This window comes from Durotheca rogersii (genome assembly GCF_024521655.1).
Source record: "Durotheca rogersii strain YMJ 92031201 chromosome Unknown GGS23scaffold_5, whole genome shotgun sequence".
Taxonomy (NCBI): Eukaryota; Fungi; Ascomycota; class Sordariomycetes; order Xylariales; family Xylariaceae; genus Durotheca; species Durotheca rogersii.
Genome location: NW_026251236.1, coordinates 1,810,352 through 1,824,169, shown reverse-complemented (window position 1 = coordinate 1,824,169; position 13,818 = coordinate 1,810,352). Strand labels below are relative to the sequence as shown.

General features: G+C 57.8%; 3 protein-coding genes across 3 annotated transcripts; 1 reads left to right on the top strand and 2 right to left on the bottom strand.

Moving 5' to 3' along the window:
• Window positions 1-6,076: 6,076 nt before the first annotated feature.
• On the top strand, window positions 6,077-8,321 carry GGS23DRAFT_603987 (Pkinase-domain-containing protein; the record flags this gene model as incomplete). Its single annotated transcript, XM_051519546.1, has 3 exons — window positions 6,077-6,152; window positions 6,204-8,013; window positions 8,075-8,321. The coding sequence occupies 3 exons, from the start codon at window positions 6,077-6,079 to the stop codon at window positions 8,319-8,321; spliced, it is 2,133 nt and encodes a 710-aa protein (XP_051374148.1).
• Window positions 8,322-8,643: 322 nt separating this feature from the next.
• GGS23DRAFT_618483 (estradiol 17-beta-dehydrogenase) lies at window positions 8,644-10,430 on the bottom strand. Its single transcript, XM_051520940.1, has 2 exons — window positions 9,533-10,430; window positions 8,644-9,419 (listed from the first exon to the last, which is right to left on the bottom strand). Exons 1-2 carry the CDS (start codon window positions 9,814-9,816, stop codon window positions 8,849-8,851), a joined length of 855 nt encoding a protein of 284 aa, XP_051374147.1. The 5' UTR covers window positions 9,817-10,430; the 3' UTR covers window positions 8,644-8,848.
• GGS23DRAFT_559224 (HET-domain-containing protein) lies at window positions 10,425-13,725 on the bottom strand. The gene has a single exon (XM_051515805.1). It carries the CDS (start codon window positions 13,205-13,207, stop codon window positions 11,045-11,047), a length of 2,163 nt encoding a protein of 720 aa, XP_051374146.1. The 5' UTR covers window positions 13,208-13,725; the 3' UTR covers window positions 10,425-11,044.
• Window positions 13,726-13,818: the final 93 nt, after the last annotated feature.

Below are 13,818 nucleotides of genomic sequence, written 5' to 3'. Positions count from 1 at the left end.
TAGCCCGCATTAGATACTCCGGGGTAATGGGTCGGCAGCCCGACTCCCTCGTCTCGGAGGACATAGCTTTTTAGTAAGCACGCTTGAGCTGAAGTAGCGATTTGGGGCGTAGGTTAGTCTTCTTAATTATGCTTGGTGACCGGGAACAACGTCTATCCGAGATGACGAGGGGGACAGCGCGCAGTGGTAGTACCTACGCGGTAAGTTAAGAACAACAACCTTACTAACGACCTTACTCTCTGGCTGAAAGGGGCGCCCGGCTAGGTAGCCGCTAACCCTCTTTCCGGTGACGGCATGGCCAATTCCCGAGCTAGAGGGATCTAGAGCAGGTAGTTGAGCCATGGTACTACGCAATAACAGGTGCCGTTACTTGCTTGGATGTCATGCGAACTAGTATTGTGGTTTCTGTTAATGCCTGACGGTCTACGGAAGTCAAAGTGTCGTCCTTGGATGGTAGGTATAAGGTGCCAAAGGTCTGGGCTTTAGCGAGCACTAAGGGAAGAGATAAGAATCCCGCGCGAGGTTGGGCTAGGCTAATACTATATATTATCCTTGTAACCACGTTGCCCCGTCTCGAACATGGTCGGTCTCCTCATTATACGGGGAATCAGAAATCAGGAATGGTCGAGGCGAAGTATGGAGCCTGGCCGATGTGGTTCTCCCTCCTGGGACAAGTGCCAGTCCTCCAATCGTAGATTGTGTGTTGTGTGGGTGAGCCGCGTATTGCGAAGGACTTGTTAGGCCCCGAGCTTTTGGTGATGAGATATGATCGAAGATGTCATGAGAACGGCAGATCCTGTCTAGCGAGCCCTTCTTTTCCTTGAAATTATGGTAGGAGGTAAGTACCTAGGTACCTAGGTACCTATACGGCTCGTGGGGACGAGGCTAGTGGCGAGATTCAATTTATGTGAAACGATATCCACTATAGCGATTATAATACTGATATCGTTATAAACACGATTGATGCCCCGGCAGGGTAAGTTCATTACATAATACACCATATGGTCCTGCCGGTCAGCTGACAATCGCCTATCGAGAACGGTACATAGACTAGGTACCTAAACGGGCCAGGTCTGCCTACCTAAGGTTGGGGGAGCCAGCAGGTCAAAGCGTGGGCATCTGTGCTGAGATGCTTCCCCAACCCGACGCAAAAACAACACATTTTCTGACGACGGCATTCAACGCTCCTCCCAACCATCGCCACCCCTACGGAGCCGTTTTGTCGACTTTCGTACTACAATTCCATCGTCGTAATTCAGTGGCACTCCGAGCCGTCACGGAATATCCCCCTTTTACCCTTAGAGGCTCAGAACCGCCACTGTTTTGACGGCATGGGCAGGATACGTGGTCGAGCGTGCGACCGACACCGCCAACCCTGGGCGCTGCAGATGCTGCATCTGATATCATTCGGGGGGTTCGCTGGTGCTCTCGCGAGTCGTCCGGGAACGTCTCCCTGCAAAATGACCTAGCATGTAAATGGATGAGGATTTTTTTATCATCGCAGCGATTCCTCCATCCGGCGAACACGACGGGGCCCTACTCAAAAACCACTCTCGGATTTCCCCCTCATCGCCTACAGCCTCCCGCCCAACGTTCCGCCAGGTTCCGTTCGCCGTCCCGCCCTGCGCGAGTGTGTCAGCAATACGCGCCAGTCGATCTCGGTTCACGTTCGCCTGGATGAAGCAGAACACCGTCGCCTCCCCGCCTCCCTCCCTTTTCCTCCGAGCGTGGTGGGACGCATGTCGTCGGGCGGTATTCGGTACAGATCTACCTCGTCCTCCATGTCCCAACCGCCTCCATTAGGTGGGATAGGCATTCTCTATACCCGCGCGCCGCTCCTACCATACCCGCCCTCAAATCGGACCCGGGGCCTTCCACCATCTCAATCAGATGTAGTCAAGTTTTCCACCTGCATGATAATTCTATGCCATCTTTGCGTCGACGTTTTGGCTCTGCTGGGCTTCTTGTCGCGATTATCCTACCGCCTAGCGCTGCCGAGATAAATCAGTCAGTCGGAGATTTAAGATAACAATCCGCCTGTGGCCTAGTTTGGCCTGACCACTGGCCTTCAAAAAATCTTCAGATAGTTCCATTTCTCCACCTTGTTCCCGGGTGTTTCTGTCGAAGCGCGTGGCAGCCTTCGGTCGATGTCAAGCCTGCACATTGAGCTAGGAGGAGGGTTAGCTACTGCCGATAATTGTCTGTCATGTGGCTTCTGCATCCCACAGTTGAGGAACGAGTGCTGGGTTAGGGACCCGTCTGCAGTACGTGGCTCTCGGGTCTTCCAGTTTACATGCAGCTGCCTCTCTCTACCGGGCGTGGATTGGTCACGGTGCCGATCATCATTGGTGCAGCGGACGAGCAGGCGGCTTTCTAGGGGAGACACTGTGCCGTGGCTCTGCTCGACGGGAGAAGCACATAGATCTCACCCCGGGTCCCATTCCAGGAGATATCATCTAATTTGGGAAGCTTTGCGGGTATCCGAGGGCATAGGCAACCACGGGATCGAGGGGCATCTACCTGTCTCTCGCGATACGACTGCAACCTGGCCTGCACCATCTCTAGGTCGAATAAGTAGGGTAAATCTGTTTCTGGGGGGGTGTGGGCGCTAATGTCGACGGCGTCCGGGGTGGTAGTGTTGGGAGCATGCGTGAGGGGGGCAGGAAAAACAAGTGAGAGAGGCCTGGCATCCCACGGGGGAGCTCGATGAGCGAGGAGAGGGAAGGGAATTGTTTAAGCACCTCGTAGATAGTATGCGCCGGCTTGGATTTTGCTGCTTGACTGGCTCGCCTCTACATCACCCCTACCCCTCGACCTAGCGGACACCGATGGCAGGTAAGCCGATAAGCCTGGAAGCGCTGAGATGACAGCTCCGGCTGCCCGCCCGGTCTAGGTCGCCGAGAGCTCGAGCTCAGGACGACTTTCGAGCGCGTGCCGACTATTTCTACATTATCTCTGAATGCTGTGTGTAGCTGCGTATCCGAACGCGAAATGCTGCCCGGCATTCAGATCGGCTGAGCGGTCTGATGCTATGAGGATGAGACCCTGGGAGGACCTGACGGCGGCTTCTATCTTCGACATCATCTATCTGCTCGAGTAGGAGGAACGGTGGCTAAGGCTACGGCACGGCCACGGTGGCATTGACTACCTCCCTCCATGCCTGGGCCTACGGACACACATTCATCCGCGGGGAGTGGTGGTGTTGAAGGGTGTCGTGATTGGTAGACACCTGGCTCGACATGCCTCTCCTCCCACCCGTCTGGCTGCTCGTCCTTTTTAGGACGGGACGTCATACCTATGGTACCTGGGTACACGCCTACCTCTCTCTACGCCTGGCGGTACCTAGCCTATTGGCGTCCATGCTAGAGGTAGACGTACCCAATGTAGGGTACTTCGACCCGGTGGAGGTGGCGGACCTGGATTCGACAGGTGGAAGTACCACCCCGCCTATGTTCGGTGGCGAGGGTACTTGCGCTGCGAGGCTCTAAGGTGGTTCAACCTTCAAACCCTCTGGCACTCTGGGGAAGCCAAGAGACCTCACGCCAGGAAACAACGCGGTCTGTGAGTTTCGCGACTCCGAATTTTTTTTTTTTTTAATATTTCCTCTCTTCGCTGTCTTCCCTTTATTTCCTCACTCCTGTCGGACCTGCGCTGGCGGTCTGTGGCTTGGAAGCTATAAGTTTCCGCGGAGTACTTCACCGACGAACCGATCGACCTCAACAAGCCTACCTAGGTGGCTAACAGCCTGCCTAACTGACAGGCTGGTTGGAGATACCGTGTTTTATTTATGATTCCTATTACTTTTTCCCCTACCGCCCGACATTCCCTTTCCCTTCGCAAACATACCTTGGACCGTCCCCCCTGGCTTGCCTCCAGGCGCACTTATCCACCTGCGCTATCTGATCCATTTACCACCTTCAAGGCCGCCGAACCCATAGTACATACATCCGTCTCATTCATTCACCGAAGTCCCTAAACTCACTCACTTATTACCTCATTCGTCCGGTCCATCCATCCGTCCCGATCTGTTCTTCCTCCTCGCCGCTACTGGACCCTTGTTGATTCATTTTTTCGAATTTTCCGACAGAAAAGAGAAATTGGGGTTCTCGCTGGCGGAAACAGTCGGTGCCCTGTCTCTCAACCCATCCATCCTCTCCTCTCTCCCACCCTCTCAACGATTTGGCTGCTGGGCTACCTGTCGAGAGGCCCTTCGCCTACCTACAATCCCAGCTCCAGTCGAGCATACGACCTCCGTCGAGACTGTTTGCGGGGCAGGCCAGGGTGAAGGGCAAGGAGTACCCGTACCTCAGGCATGTAGGTACATACGCACTCTGGCGTGTCCACTGCATCGACCCAGAGCTGCCTGCGACGTGCGCAGAGGTGCGGTACTCCTTATCGGGGTCACTTCATTACTGCTTATCCGTCCGAATTGGTAGTGGGTGCACATGTTGTTGGGTGTGGATGCACGCATACCTACACATACACGCTCTCTATTCATGAGGCCCTCTGCTAAGGCGACCCGACCCTTGTCTACCTGCCCTCTCCATCTTCGCCGTCGTCCTTTCGATATCATTGCCCTCGCTCTCCTTCTGTCTCTGGGCCGGCCGGGCCCTGGGCTGGTTTTGCTGGTCAACTGACAGCTGCCGGGGTATGTACCAATTTGTCTACCCATGTACCCGTCTAATCTTCCTGGCCTCCCTGTACCATCTGGCTATTGTGTGCTGATTTCGGTGCTGACAGGTGCTGCCACTAGCAGCCGCTGGGTACCGACTAGCACCGGCGCTGGCACTGGCACCCAGGTGCCAAGGGAAGTCTGATCAAGGAAAAAAAAAACCGAAGAGAGCCATGCCGCCATGGATCCAGTAATGCGTCGAGATTCCAGTAAGCCCAGTACCGAGCCTAGTCCATCCTCTATCGCCAACAACCAGCACCTACAGCTCTAACCCCAACTCCAGCCCCCAGTTCCAATAACAATAACCACCCCCAGCCCTACCCGAGAGATGCGATGAAAACAGATCAGGGCCGAAAATTTTACGACAACGATCGCGACCGCGATCGCAGGGATCGAGACAGGTTCGATCGGGACCGTCGAGTCCCGGCCACTGATTCGCGCTCCCGGCTGTCTGCATTGCGGTCTCCGTCGCCTCACAGTGCTAGGAACAGGGATACTTGTGACGATTTATTCCCAGATCAGGGCGAGAAGCCTCGTAGGTCCGATGTAAGCCAGCGTGGACGGTCACCAGGTCGAAGCCGAGCCCTTGACAATAGTTTGCGTGAAATCAAAGACCGTCCTCCGCAGCACGAGCGCGGTGACAAGTCTGAACAGGACACACATCGCGACATACCGACATCTCCCAGATACGGTCCCAGCACCAACAGCAACAAGAACAATAATCACACCAGCCACAGCGCTAGGGGTCGATCCTTTTCCCCCTCATCAAGGAAGCGAAGGAGGAGTCGGAGTCCAGTCCCTTATCCACCTCTGCGGGCAAAAAAATCCAGGCGAGAGCGTGAACGTGATCGGCGACGTCGGGCTGAGAGGGTCGAAAGGGTGGGAAGAGATCCGTTCAAAAATCCCATCCCACAGCGACTAGACCGTCAGACTTCGCCCCCCCCTCGTAGACCGTCACTGTCCCCACGATACGACGATTCCCGATCTAGACACCGTGATCGCAACGAGCCCTTTGAGCCACATCGCCATCGCCATCGCCATCGCACACCTTCACCACTTCACGAAGACAACTCTGGACGACATCCTCCGCCTCGTTCACGCAGAGACTCGCAAGCCCGAGACCGCAGCCATTCGCCGCTACCTACATCTCGAAGATCATCTTTTTCACGCACGCAATCGCCCCCTCATCCACTCGCTCCCCGACCGCATCCTGGTTCCTCAGAGGCCGGCTCCCACTCACGGCATTCATCTCCATCCTTTGAACCTTCTAGACTCGATTTCCCACCAGGATCACCCAGAGACCGTGGGTCCAAGCGCTCTCGCAAAAAGGGAAAACAGCGCGAAGAACAGAGGTTTCCCACTGGCGGTTATCTGGCATCTGGTGCAAACAGCATCGAAGTCAACATGTCTCGACGGCTAGAAAATCGAAACGGGCCTGGCGTTCAAATGCCGCCTACGCACAATACAAATGCACAATACCGTGACCGCCGCCCTTCCCACTCAACCCATTCCCCCCTACGACCCAATTCAGCTTCGTCCTTCCATGGCTCCCCCACATCGCAGTCACCATATGGAAGCGGACGAGGTTCCTGGAATGTCCAACGCCAGAACTCACCACACCCGTACGAAAATTTGGCTCACGGTAGACCGAGGTCGTTTGCTGACAACCAATCCAGACAGTACTCTGCGCAATACCCCCAAGGGAATTATGGGCCACCTTCCGGTCCTTCAGGTCACCACGTCTCGAGCCAATCACCTCCACACCCTCCCACCGGGCCTGTATCCCAGCCGTATTCCCAAGGCCGCAGCTTTTCCCGAGGAGGCACCAGGGGTAGCTCGCACACGACCCGAGGTGGCTATCGTAACCCTACTGGCCCGCAGACTACACAGCGGTCGTCGGGTGCAGGCAAAGGCACCCCTAGCCAATCTGGCAATACTACCCCTCGACATCACAGCCCGCAACGTGCAGCGTCTAGCCATTCCGAGCTCTCCGGTGCGAGGGAAGAGGGAAGGGACGACGACAATCCACCTCGGCCATCAAATAACCTCCAGGATGAAGACCCGGCGCTGGAGAAGACTGCTAACGAGCAGATGCCCCCACCTCGACCTCCACCCACCGCACCCACGGGCCCGGCAAGTTCCAAGTTCAGCTTCGCTTTCAAAACAAACAAGACTCCAGTTGCAACCCCTAAGCCAGAGATTTCGCAAAAATTCAACACAGCTCCTAAAAAGGAGCCACCTCCGTCCACCGACGATCGAGATCGCGACTTACCTCGAGATACGCCTAGAGAGCCCGCTTCGGCGAGAGCACGGGCCGATTATCAAGCCAGCAGGGCACCTCCAGAGCCGCCGAAAACACGTAAGGTGAAGAAGAAGCAACGGAGACTTAAGCCCAAGCCCGAGCTACCGGCCGAATTCGCCGCGTCCGACTCGGTGTTTTTCAGGAAACCCGGAAATGAGTCTGTGGTGGGATCCGGTACCTATGGCAAAGTCTTCAAGGGGGTCCACGTGTACACCAAGAGGTTGGTTGCCTTGAAAAGAATTCGTATGGAAGGGGAACGAGACGGTTTCCCGGTAACAGCCGTGCGGGAAATCAAGCTTCTCCAATCCCTGAAACACACCAACATTGTCAACCTACAAGAAGTCATGGTCGAAAAGAATGATTGCTTCATGGTTTTCGAATACCTCTCTCACGATCTTACCGGCTTGCTCAACCACCCGTCGTACAAGCTTGACCCGGCACAGAAGAAGCATCTTGCCCTCCAACTATTTGAAGGTCTAGACTACCTGCACAAACGGGGTGTGCTGCATCGAGACATAAAAGCAGCAAATATTCTGGTCAGCAGCGACGGCGTCCTGAAGCTCGCCGATTTCGGCCTAGCCCGCTTCTATGCGAAACACCACATGCTCGACTATACCAACCGGGTTATCACCATCTGGTATAGGTCTCCCGAGCTTCTGCTTGGCGAGACGCAATATGGTGCGGCTGTCGATATCTGGAGCGCCGCCTGCGTCATGGTGGAGATTTTCACGCGCCACGCTATCTTTCCCGGCGACGGCGGCGAGATAAACCAGCTCGAGAAGATTTACGCTATCATCGGCACGCCTAACAAGGTGGAGTGGCCCGGCCTCGTCGATATGCCCTGGTTTGAACTGCTACGGCCTGGCTACCGCCGGCCCAACGTGTTCGCCGAGAAGTATAAGGAACGAGTGCCGGCGGCCGCCTTTGACCTCCTCACCTCGATGTTTCAATACGATCCTGCTAAACGGCCGTCCGCGACCGACGTCTTAGAACATGCCTACTTCACCACGGAGGAACCGGCGGCTAGGCAGGCGATCGAGTACGCATTACCCCTTTCCCCGTCTCGGCTGGTAGCTACAGATATGCTGACAACTCTTTAGACTTAAGGACCTTCAAGGCGACTGGCACGAATTCGAGTCCAAGGCTCTGCGCCGGGAAAAGGAGAAGCAGGAGCGCGACGCACGACGGGCTGCGGCGGCTAAAGATGGCGGCAGTCGTGATAAGGAGAAGGAAAAGGACAGGGACAGGGAGAGGGACAAAGACAAGGATAAGAAGAGGCCGCCGTCGGCACATGACTCTCAACGCGAGAGCAAACGTCCCCATGTAGATAGTGACCGTCTTGATTGACCGGGGCCGCGCTCTTTGAATGATGTACGATCCGGCGGGCCTGTGGTGAGCGGGTGTATGGGCAGCTCGGTAGGACGGATTGGCAGAATACCACACACCTACGTTGCTGAGGTTGCATTACATAAATCAGCCATTGAGCGAGGTACACTCTCGGGGATATCTCTTCGCTACGGATGGACGGACGTACGCGTCATGCGTCGGGTATGGAGAGAGCACTGGCACATGTGTAGCTGATGGGAGACAACGCTTATTATCAGATACAAAAGGGCAGTAAGCCAAGGCAGTACACATATGCTGCTATAGACACTCTACTACGCTGATTTCGCCTGTCCACTGAGAGGTACGGAGACTGTCTACACCGCACCATAGATTTCTTTTCTTTTACAGCCAACCTAATTTGATCGCCACACTTTCCATCCTCTCCCGAAGAGGAGGAATAGTGGTGAAAATTGAGAAGAGACCAAGGAAAGAGAAACCTGGGGCAACCTTTCCTTCCCGATGTCTGCCCCCCCACCCTAAGCCTTCTTCTACGCGATGTCGTCGTAGTCGGTGCTGACGATCACGTCCTCCCACTCGGAGAGCAGCCTCTGGGTGGCGGTGAGCTTGTCACGGATGAAGCGCAGGGCGTCGCGGCCGAGCACGAGGCGCGGGGGGATGTCGCGGCCGGCGGCGGCGCCGGAGCGGGTGAGGGCGTCGACGATGACGCGCGCGCCCTTGGCGGGGTCGCCGGGCTGGCGGCCTTCGAGGGCACCTTGGGCGCCGGCGGGCAGGGCAAGGCCGGCGTACTCGGCGGCCAGGCGGCGCGCCGCGGTGACGCGGTTGCCGGCGGCAATCCCGGTGCGGAAGTAGCCCGCCTCGATGACGACGGCGGCGAGCCCCAGCGCCCGCACCTCGGCGTCCAGCGACTCCGTCAACCCCGACACCGCCCACTTGGTCCCCACGTACGGCCCGAGCCCCGGGCCGCCGCCCCAGCTCCAGAGGCTGCCGAAGTTCGCGATCACGCCCCGCCGCCGCGGCCGCATGATGGGCAGCACGTTGCGCGTCACGTTGAGGGTGCCTAAGACGTTGGTCGCGAACTGGTCGGCAACCTCCTTAGCCCTGCGTTGATTATGTTGGTCACCCATCTGTCGGCGTATCTGTGGTATACCTGCTGCTCACGGTATGTGTGGGTAGCTAGCAGCGGCGAGGTCCGTGCTAAAGGGGTAACGTACGAAAGTTCTTCGATGGTGCCCTGGATGGCATACCCGGCCGAGTTGAGGCAGTGGGTGATCGGTCCGTAGGCGTCGATAGCCTTCCGGAGAGCAGCCTGGATGGTGGCGTCGTCGGCGGTCACATCGAGGGCCAAGGTGAGGGCGCCGGCGGCCGCGAGATCGGCCATGCGGGCTAGGTTGCGCGACGTAGCAACAACCTTGTCGCCGCGCTTCAGGGCCTCAAGGGCGATGGCGCGGCCGAAGCCGTCGCTTCCGCCGGTGATAAACCACACGTTGCCGGTCATGGTGATGGTATCGGAGCGAGGCTTGATGTAGAGAGACGAGCTTGGGGAAGGACAGCGCGTGAAGAGACTAGAGCGACCCAGTGATAGACGGACCCAGGGTGCGGCGGTATACCCGGAATATCAGGTTCTTCTGGGGGATGACATGCGGATTCACAGTGTGCTCACGAGGGGTTCGAAAGTCCTTCTTTATATCCGAGGGCCATAGTGGGAGGAGAGAAAAGAGGTCACGACGGGTCGGCTTCATCATGTGCAGGCGGCTCCCTCCCGAACCCAGGGTACGCCCGTCGACCTTCGTTGGAGGGTATGACGTTGGCGGCGGCACTGGCTACATGAAGACCAGGGACAGAGGAGTGAGTATGTAGTAGAGACATACTCTATTGTTACATTGTGGTGAGACAAAAATTGACCACAGCGTTTGGAGACGACATCTGGACAAGAGGGGCGGAATTACGAGAGGAGCTGATAGGCGGTTTGACATTGGCAACGGCAGCAGAGAGACGTGCGGGTTGACATAACACGGCCGCCGCTATAGCGAGCCGATGCACGGTGGCTTTATCACGGAGCGGAGTTGAGGCCTTCTTCTGTTGCTGTTTTGTGGAAGTTGTTGTGGGATAGGATGTTGCGTCTGCTAATCCGCCCAAAATCCACCTAATCACCAACGGCCATGCATTTATGCGATATCATTAACCCTAGGTATATACTAATACGCGCGATTATGCAACAAAACGCGATTAGCCCCCTGCATCTACTTAAATACCCCCTGAACGGTGCCCGAGCAGACAGAAAAAGGGGAATAAAACGCGAGAAGAGGAGATGAGGAAAAGTTGTGGTAAGCAGGGGTAGTGAAATGGTTTCCTCGTTTCGGGGGAGTGACGAGTGTCTTGCTGGGGCGTATCGGGAGATCGTCGAGCGTCACTATGGGCAGACTCTGTCCCTTTGTCTGGTGTCGTGAGAGGAATCTAAGATCGCATTGGCTCAATACCAGCCAAGGTGTAACTTATAGCGTCGAAAGTGTTGCCGAAAACGCCAAAGCAAGATAATGATGAAAGAACAGGGCACTGGGTGCGACTCGCCGCTTTTGCTCGGAAACAGGTCCTCGCCCAAAGGTGGCTCACAGATGGCCGTTGGCTCATTGTGTGATGCTAAATCCTCCAACCGGAATCGGGTATATACGCATTCCCCTCGTGATATCGCTGTAAATCACCCACTGGCCTTGTTACTGTTCATACTATACGATGGTGACCGTGGCATCGCTTCCCGTATCGTACCAGTCTCTCGAGACGTTCGTGATTTTACCAACTCTCTCCATGAACCCGGGGTACTTGGGAGAGACGCCCAGTATGAGCCCGACGTGGTCGCTCTTCATCCAGGGGCACTTCGCGATGCAGAGGAACACGGCGCCCGTCTCGATCGCGGTCCCGCCCGTCGTCAGCCGCGACCGGCACGCGAACGTGTCGGCGCGCCCCGGCACCGCGCCGGCGACGAGCGCGCCGTCGGTGCGGAAGTGCAGCTTGCGGCTGGCCGAGCCGTCGGGCTTCTGGTAGGAGACCCAGTGCTCGTTCCGGTGGTAGTCGGCGACGAGGCGGCAGTACTTGATGCGGCCCTGGATCGTGACCGTGCCCTTGGCCACCTGCCCGTAGGGGTTTGCGCCGGGCACCTCGGTCTGTGCCGCGACGACGCGCGCGAGCGGCGCCGGCGACTTGAGCGTGTCCCACGTCACCCCCCAGTCCACCGACGCCCACGACCACGTCGGCGCGTTCGCCTCGTGCTCCGGCGTCATCAGCGGCGCGTGCGTCCGCCCCGGCATCACCTGCCAGAGCAGGTCGAGCAGCAGCGTCTCGCTCCACAGCCCCGCGAGGTAGCGGCTCGTCCGCGCCTGCGGCATCGCGGTCGCGGCGCCCGCGATCGCCGGCAGCTTGTCCTTGGTGAAGGTCAGCTGGCGCGACGTGTACGACTGGACGATCATGTGCCACTGCTCCGCCGGGCCGACCTCGCCGAGCGTGCCGGGCGCCGTCGACGGGTACGGCGGCAGCTGGTCCTCGCTCTTGCGGTGCGTCTTGCACTCGTAGATGACGGCCCCCGGCGCGAAGTGCAGGATCCGCCTCGCGAGGAACGACTCCTGGAAGCACCACCCGCGCGCGTACAGCGGGCCGACCCGCTTCAGCGTCGCCCACGAGCTCGTGAACGGAGGCTCCAGCAGCCCCTGCTCGAGCGGCGCCGCCAGGAGGTGCCGCTGCCGCACCATGATCGGTATCTCGACGCCGGGCGACGGCGAGAAGCTGAAGCATTTCGGCAGCCATTCCTCCTCGCGCGGCCGCAGGTACGGCGTGCTCGGGTTTGGCGACGACGCGCCGCTGATGACGATAAACGCCTGGTTGTACACGGCCCCCATGAGGGCGGCCTCCTTCTCCCAATCCGTCTTATCGTCCTGGACAATGCACAGCGAATCGATCCAGAGGTATGCCAGCCCGAGCTCGAGGGCTACCGTGACGGCGTCCTGAAATGTCGCTGGCAGCTGGGCGAAGTCGATGCGCTCCTTTAGGCTAGCGATATTGGACCCCAACAAGGATAGGGGGTTACCGCCGCCCCAGCAATGGCTGAGGGCCGCCCATACGACGTTCTGGCCCGCGGGCAGGCCTTCGCATAGCATGAGCGCACCCTTGCCCCCACCGATGTAGATTAACCTCGTCGGGACGAAGGCGCCGGGTTGGAACGCGCAAGCCGGGTGTGTCGTACAGCACTCTGTGACGCTCTCCTTCATGAACCTCATGCACTGGTCGGAGCGGACGTCTGTGGCGCGGATCCCCGTGGGCCCCATAGTGGGCGCGCCCGGTATAGGGTACTGGGGCATCGGGCTCATGTAGAGCTCGAGATCGACCCTCGCGTTCTGGAACCACTTGTCGTAGGTGAAGTTCCAGCAGTTGACGATCAGCGGCGCGCCCTCCCGGATCATCAGGCCGAACTGGATCGGCATGTTGTTCTTGGTCTCGGTGATCCAGCTCATCCACTCGTCGATGAAATAGGCGTCGAAGATCTCGCACAGCAGGCGGCAGTACTTGCAGTCGTTCTTCAGGCGGCCCGTGGCGGGGTCAAGCTCGCGGCACTCGAGGAGCTTCTTAGTAGACAGGTGCTCGAGCACCAGGGTCGGGACCGAGGACAGCTCCTTTCGCCGCGCGGCCTGCTCCGGGTCGCTCAGCTGGTCCCAGACGGCGCTGGGCCGGCCGAACGCGTCCTCGTGGCGGTACGGCTGTAGGTTGTTGCAGACGAGGCACACGCTGTTCCGGCTGCCCCTGATCTGGCGCGAGACGGCGTTGCCGGCCCACGCGGCCGTCTCGGCGGCGAGACGCACGCCCTTGGTAAGGCCCTTGGCAGAGCTGACCAGACTATGCATTGCAGCGGCTGGAGCGAATCGGTGTCGCTCGGTAGAAGGGGGTGGAAGAGGGGTAGAGTTTGATAGAGGACGACTATCCTGTCCTTGGTTGACGCCACGGGGGTAGCCCAAGCCTCGGCGATCCGACACTTACAGTAGCACGTACGATCCTAAGCTTTGTTAACCTCGAAACCGACACATGGTTCGCGAGACCAAGAGTACTCCCATTTATCTAGACTGTCATGGGTGCACGATAACGGGCCGCCAAGCCTCAGCCGCACCACACTAGGCGCAGGTTGTCTTGAACGCACAATATTCTGGCCACCGTTTACCTGCACAGCACGCCCCGCTGGGGTAGACGGCAGCATTGCACCCTTGTGGCGGATCGGATTGGACCTTTGGTTCTAGGGCTATCTCGTGATATGTGGGGTTCAATATTGACGGATGAAGCTGTATTCGGTAGTCAAGTAAGACGTGTTATGAGGTATTGACACGCTACATTGCGTGGCTTGTGTGTGTTGATAGGTCCGCTTCGCCCTCGCGGTCGGTATTAATGTGTGCATAGCCGGGAAGGTCTCTTCAGGTTCTGAAAGGCTGTTACCTAGGTAATATATGCTATCCCATTTGGCGAT